Source organism: Cervus elaphus, chromosome 19, assembly GCF_910594005.1.
Source record: "Cervus elaphus chromosome 19, mCerEla1.1, whole genome shotgun sequence".
In the NCBI taxonomy this organism is placed as follows: domain Eukaryota; kingdom Metazoa; phylum Chordata; class Mammalia; order Artiodactyla; family Cervidae; genus Cervus; species Cervus elaphus.
Window position 1 is genome coordinate 74,157,739 of NC_057833.1, and position 7,319 is coordinate 74,165,057.

General features: G+C 48.8%; 1 protein-coding gene across 2 annotated transcripts in view; it reads left to right on the forward strand.

Moving 5' to 3' along the window:
- LOC122675719 (heat shock transcription factor 2 binding protein) overlaps positions 1 to 6,335 on the forward strand; it is a 79,397-nt gene extending 73,062 nt beyond the window's left edge. For both annotated transcript variants that reach the window (XM_043874740.1, XM_043874741.1), the window contains exon 9: positions 5,591 to 6,335. In XM_043874740.1, the coding sequence (XP_043730675.1) occupies positions 5,591 to 5,799 (209 nt within the window). In that variant the 3' untranslated portion in view covers positions 5,800 to 6,335. The remainder of the gene's footprint in view (positions 1 to 5,590) is intronic.
- The last annotated feature ends 984 nt before the right edge of the window (positions 6,336 to 7,319 follow it).

Sequence of the window (7,319 nt, forward strand, 5' to 3'; positions counted from 1 at the left end):
CTTACAGGTGTCCTTGAGCGCCAATCCTGCCTGGGAAACTGGAGGTTCAGAAGTGACCAGGCCAAGCTCTTCCCCTCATGGAGCTTACGTTCAGCTGGGGAGACCTGACGACCAGCAGAGTGGTGGAAATCTTCTAGCACAGTAAAGACAGGGTGATGTGAGGGCTCCGGGGGCCAAGTGGGGCTGCTCTGTGGGCAGTGGGGACCTGAGTGAGGTGGAGGAGAAGCCATCAGAGCTCTGTGGTGAGGGGTGCCGTGGGAGGGCTGTGCAGTGGCCATGGTCTGTGAGAACATGGGGATGAAGCAGCGGTGTGGTACTGAGGCGTGGGGCAATGCCAGGAGGGGAGGTCAGGGAACCCGTTGGGCTGGAGTGGCCTGTGATGGCAGAGCAGGGGTGGCCCCGGGCTGAAGGGCTGTCTCCAGGCTCCATCGGGCTGCTGCGAGGGGAACAGGGGGCAGGTGCGGGGTGTGGGTGAGAAGGCAGTGGGAGTCTGGGGATAGCAGGAGTGGTAACAGTGATTGACGTGACTGGATTCAAGATCCATCTTGAAGGGACGGGAATATGAGGAAGGGGAAGCCGGGTTGATGCTTAGGTTTGGGGCTGAGTAGTTGGTCCCTGGGCTTCCCTGGTGGCTCAATGGTAAAGAGTCCGCCTGCAATGCAGGAGATGTAGGCTTGATCCCTGGGTTGGGAAGATCCCCTGAAGAAGGAAATGGCAACCCACTCCAGTATTCTTGCCTGGAAAATGCCATGGACGGAGGAGCCTGGTGAGCGACAGTCCATGGGGTTGCAAAGAGTCAGACACAGCAGCCCATGGGGTTGCAAAGAGTCGGACACAACAGTCCATGGGGTCGCAAAGAGTCAGGCACAACTGAGTGACCGAACAACAAACTTATCCCTGATGGGGAGAAACAGTAATTCTTCTCATGTTAAATTCGGGAGGCCTGTTTCATGTTCAAAGGGAGATGTGAAGGGCACAGTTGGATTTGTGAGCTGAGTCACGCAGAGGCTGGGGCTGGAGGCCACCCTGTGAGCCGTCATGGTGGAGGGTGCCTGTGCGGCTGCAGCAGTGGACGTCATCCAGGGAGTGGGAGGGCCTGAGGCTGGGCCTGGGCTGCACCAGCGTTTTCAGAGCAGGAGGGAAAGGAGGAGGAGGAAGCAAGGAGAGGGCCCATGATGAGGCAGGACGATGGGGAGGAGAGCCCGGAGAGCACGGTGTCCTGCAGCTCCTGTGACACTGTAAGCTGAGCAGCAGTGGGAGAGCCTGCCGGCCTGGCTGAGGGGCTGGAGGGGAGCCTGCGGCTGGGTGGGGAGAGGGCCTGGCTGAGGGGCTGGAGGGGAGCCTGCGGCTGGGTGGGGAGAGGGCCTGGCTGAGGGGCTGGAGGGGAGCCTGCGGCTGGGTGGGGAGAGGGCCTGGCTGAGGGGCTGGAGGGGAGCCTGCGGCTGGGTGGGGAGAGGGCCTGGCTGAGGGGCTGGAGGGGAGCCTGCGGCTGGGTGGGGAGAGGGCCTGGCTGAGGGGCTGGAGGGGAGCCTGCGGCTGGGTGGGGAGAGGGCCTGGCTGAGGGGCTGGAGGGGAGCCTGCGGCTGGGTGGGGAGAGGGCCTGGCTGAGGGGCTGGAGGGGAGCCTGCGGCTGGGTGGGGAGAGGGCCTGGCTGAGGGGCTGGAGGGGAGCCTGCGGCTGGGTGGGGAGAGGGCCTGGCTGAGGGGCTGGAGGGGAGCCTGCGGCTGGGTGGGGAGAGGGCCTGGCTGAGGGGCTGGAGGGGAGCCTGCGGCTGGGTGGGGAGAGGGCCTGGCTGAGGGGCTGGAGGGAGCCTTATGACTTCTTCTTGATCCACAGGTTATTTAGAAAAAATTCTAAATATTTGGAGATTTTTTTCACTTATTTTCTGTTATTTATTATGTATTTCTGTATTTCTAACTTAATTCTTTGTGATCGCAGAATGTACTTTGAATTCTTTTGAATGCATATTTGGTCAAATTGGTTGATACTGTTGTTAAGGGATTCTGTATCTTCACTGATTTTCTTCCTTTTTTAAAATCAGTAATGGAAATAAAAGTATTAAAGTTCCCAACTCTAATTGTGAATTAATTTATAATTAGTTATCTATCATATCTAATATGCCACGTTAATGGCAGAAAGGGAAGAGGAACTAAAGAGCTTCTTGATGAGGTGAAAGAAAGTGAAAAAAACTGGCTTAAAACTCAGCATTCAAAAAGCAAAGATCATGGCATCTCGTCCCATCACTTTAGGGCAAATAGATGGGGAAGCAATGGAAACAGAGACTTTATTTTCTTGGGCTCCAAAATCACTGCAATCCAAAAGTCTACAAGCAATAAATGCTGGAGAGGGTGTGGAGAAAAGGGAACCCTCTTACACTGTTGGTGGGAATGCAAACTAGTACAGCCGCTATGGAAAACAGTGTGGAGATTTCTTAAAAAACTGGAAACAGAACTGCCATATGACCCAGCAATCCCACTTCTGGGCATACACACTGAGGAAACCAGATCTGAAAGAGACACGTGCACCCCAATGTTCATCGCAGCACTGTTTATAATAGCCAGGACATGGAAGCAACCTAGATGCCCATCAGCAGATGAATGGATAAGGAAGCTGTGGTACATATACACCATGGAATATTACTCAGCCATTAAAAAGAATTCATTTGAACCAGTCCTAATGAGATGGATGAAGCTGGAGCCCATTATACAGAGTGAAGTAAGCCAGAAAGATAAAGAACATTACAGCATACTAACACATATATATGGAATTTAGAAAGGTGATAACGATAACCCTATATGCAAAACAGAAAAAGAGACACAGAAATACAGAACAGACTTTTGAACTTTGTGGGAGAATGTGAGGGTGGGATATTTCAAAAGAACAGCATGTATACTATCTATGGTGAAACAGATCACCAGCCCAGGTGGGATGCATGAGACAAGTGCTCCGGCCTGGTGCACTGGGAAGACCCAGAGGAATCGGGTGGAGAGGGAGGTGGGAGGGGGGATCGGGATTGGGAATACATGTAAATCCATGGCTGATTCATATCAATGTATGACAAAACCCACTGGAAAAAAAAAATAATTAAAAAATAAATAAATAAATAAAATTCCCAAAAAAAAAAAAAGAAAATGTAGAAAGTACATATAATAGTTTTGTGTTTTAATAAATAGGACAATCTGTTGAAAAAAAAAAAAAAAATCACTGCAGATGGTGATTGCAGCCATGACATTAAAAGGCACTCGCTGCTTGGACGAAAAGCTGTGACAAACCTAGACAGTGTATTCAAAAGCAGAGATATCACTTTGCCGGCAAAGGTCCATATAGTCAAAGCTATGGTTTTTCTGGTAGTCATGTATGGATGTGAGAGTTGGACCATAAAGAAGGCTGAGCACCAAAGAATTGATGCTTTCAAACTGTGGTGCTGGAGACAACTCTTAAGAGTTCCTTGGATTGCAAGGAGATCAAACCAGTCAATCCTAAAGGAAATCAGTCTTGAATATTTATTGGAAAAACTGATGTTCAAGCTGAAGCTCCAGTACTTTGGCCACCTGATGTGAAGAACTGACTCACTGGAAAAGACCCTGAAGCTAGGAAATGAAAGACTGAGGGCAGGAGGAGAAGGGGACAACAGAGGATGAGATGGTTGGATGGCATCACCAACTCAATGGACATGAGTTTGAGCAAGCTCCAGAAGTTGGTGATGGACGGGGAAGCCTGGCATGCTGCAGTCATGGCGTTCCGAAGAGTCAGACATGACTGAGTGACTGAACTAAATTGAACTGAATTATTATTAATTGTATTAATTAATCAGTTGATTTTAAATTAAAACATTAAAAGTCTTTAAATAAAATATTATACTGCTTCAGGTATACTGCAAGAACCCTAAAACAGTGTTTACCCATCTCTTGATCATATTTATTTCAAATTCCTTTTCTAATTGTTTCTACATCTAGGTTATCTCTGAGTCTGGTTCTGTTGATTATTACTTCAGTGGAGTTTTATTTCCCTTGCTTTGTCACTGTAATTTCTGACTGAATGGTGGGCCTTGTGTATAGGGCAGTAGAGTGGAGGTCAGCAGGCTTTTCCTATAATGAGCTTGCTGGTAACTATTTTGAACTTTGAGAATCACGTGTGGTTTCTGTTGTGTATTATTTTTCTGTTTGTTTTCTTTTAAAATAACCCTTTAAAAAGGTAACAGCCACCCTTAGCTCACAGCCTGTGCGGACACATGGGCTGACTTTGGCCTGCATGCCAACCTCTGCAGGAGAGAACGAGGTAAAGTGTTTACAGGTCTTATTCTGCTGGGATGGTGATGTCGGGGCTGGGCTGGGCTTGGGGTTTGTTGCTGTGGTTACCTCTGCACTGCTGCTTTCAGAACATCTCCTTCCTGTGCTGACGGTGCGGACTGAGTGGCCAGAGCAATCTCCACCCTCAGCTGAGGGCCTTCCCTTTGGTCTGTGTCTCAGAGGGATCACCTTCCATGGTTTTGCTTCCTGCCATAGACTGTTCTCCTTGGCTGCTGGGTGTTTGCTGGGCCACTGCAGGTCGTGGGGTGAGTGTGGGGAGCTCCCTCTTGCGCCTCTATCCGAGGGGGTGCCTTCACAGAGATCCTGTCTTCCTTCCTATGTCAGCCACTCTGCTTGTGTCTTTGGTTGTTTTTGTGCCAGAGAGTTTCCTTCCCGTCCCCCCAGACAGGAGGATTTCACGGTCTGGACCCAGGGGGGTTTCTGCCTCCCAGCACAGCAGTCTCCGTGTGTCTTGGTGCTTTTGTTCAGTACAGAAGAGCTCGTGTGTGTGTGTGTGTGCGCGCGCGCGTGCGTGTGTGTGTGTGTGTGCATGCATGTGCCGTGGCAGTGCCCACTGAGCGCTTGTTTAGTCTACTCTCTTCAGTCCACTTAAGCTTAAAGGTTTTTAAAGTGTAGTGCTAGGAAAGAGGTACAGATTTTGAGTCTGGTTCCTATTACAGAGTCTAATGAAGAAATGACTCCGTGGCATGTTTAACATTCCCAGTGGAGAGCCGTGGTAAGGAGAAGGGTATCCGTGGTGGTCAGGGTTACAGCTTGCTTGGGGCTCTTGTTTCGGTCCAGCTGCTTCTACGTGCCTGCTGTGGTCCGTGGCTGCTGGCTCTGTAACTCCAGGGAGCCTCCCATGGAAAACAGAAGGCAGCTTGAGTGTTGCAGCCGTGACTTTGCAGAGCTCAGTGGCCTGAGGGATGCCTCGTCAGTATGTGGTCTCTCGGGTTTGCTGAACTTGGAGTGAAAGTGAAGTAATACCTTTAAAGCACTCATATAAGTGGACAGAATTACAGCAGACTACATGAAAAACCCTCATATTTTTAGTTCAGCATTTCAAAATTACATGATTGTGAATAATAGTTGAAGGTGGAACATTACTAAGTAGAAGATGTTTTCACGTGCCTTCGTGAGCTCAGCTTTAACGTCAAGAAGTGACACTGTTTTGGGTCAGTTCATAGTTGAGTAAACTGTCCAATCCATCATTCCAAAAGACCAGGAAGCCCTGAGGGTGGCTTCTGCCCAGGGTCCCTGTGGAAGGTTTTATTCTAACCGGAGCATTGCCTCTTCCTCAGATCCCGATGCAGAGGTGTGTCTCCACGTGCTGCGCCTCGTCCAGTCTGTGGTGCTGGAGCCAGAAGTCTTCTCCAGGTCAGCCTCTGAGTTCCGGAGCTCCTTGCCCCTGCAGCGCATCCTGGCTATGGCCAAGAGCCGCAACCCCCACCTGCAGACCGTGGCCCAGGAGCTCCTGGAGGACCTGCGTGCTCTGGAGCGTGATGTGTAGGGGTGCTCATACACCATCTCCTCCCTGGGTCCCCACTTTGTCCTCCAAAGTCACCAGCCGTGTGCCATGTTACACATGCAGATGTGATGACTAGCGGTGGGTGTGAATTGATATGTATCTACAGGACTTCCTCTTGGAAGTAAAAATTCTTGTGGGTGATTGGTTAACCTTGCCAAAAGGGGAGCCTGAGGAAGGATCTGTCCTTCCAGAAAGGCCCATGTCAGCTGCAGCCAGAAGAGGGCCTTCTCAGAGCGGCTCCTGCTGCCCAGGAGACTCTGAGACCTGTTGGCTCCCCCTAAAAGTGGGAGGTTAAATAACCACCTACCCCATTGGTCAGCATTTTCCTGAGATACATTTTTTGAAAAACAATTCATTCTCTCTAATGATTGCAATTAATCCCCCCAGTTCACGTTTACCTTTCTACCTTTTGGTGAACTTGTTATTTCAGATGACATTGGACATTATAGTTCTGTATTTTTTTTTGCCTCTTTTGTTTTTGAGTAAATAAAGCCAGCAGAGTCATTGATGTGCTATAACTGTTGTTTTCTGAAGTATTATAAACTTGGTATTAGGAAGTTGCATATTACAGTGCATATACGTGGCTGGAGAAAAAACTCTCCTTACATTGTTCTGGGCCCTTTGGCTATAAACTCAGGGATCCAGTTTTTCATATGAGATTATCATGGCATGGGCCTTCGCACAGTTGCTTGAAGTTCTTTAAATGATGTGCACAGGTGTGTGTCCTTCTCAACTGTGTCTGGGCCTCTGGCAGATAACAGAGAAGGGTGCTCTCTGTTTCTCGTGGTGCTGTGATGTGTGAGCAGAGTCCCCTCTGTCACTCCTTAGAGTCACGGCAGCATGTGCTAGGTCCATCAGGATGACGCTGCAGGCCCGTGGGCTCTGGGAGTTCTGCAGGTGCAAAAACACAGGCTAGCGTCCTTTCCCGCGGCAGCCCCAAGCACATGCGTATGCTGTTTCTGTGTGCATGGCAGTTTGGAATAACTTCATTTTCTTTTAAGCAGATCTTACAGGCTTTGTGCAGTTTATGGCTGAGTCTGAATGAAGGAGCTTATATATATACACAGTTGCTTGAATTTCACAAGCTGACATATTGTGGAACCTGGCTCATCAAAAGCAGAGAAAATTTGTAAAAGGCAATTTAAAATTCACGGAGGCAGACATTGGTCCATCTGTGCTGTGTGGTGCTGTGGGCCCTGATGACTGGCAAATAAAATTGAGGACGTTGTGTTTTTGTTCTTTTTCTAGCATAGTATCATTTTCATTTGGGTTATTTGCTTGATAAGGTAATGAGAGATAAACTAGTTGTAATTAGTTGTGCTGTCTCTAGAAATGCAGGATCTTTTTCCTGCCAAAAATGGGATCGGTGGCATATAGAGAAAAATGGAACTGGGCCAAGCCCGTGACTGTCATGTAGTTTAGCTAATTAGTAGATGAATGTGATTAAGAAGGATATTTTTTTTTCCTCCTAATTTTAAAGTGCTAAAGATAGCAAGGGTTCT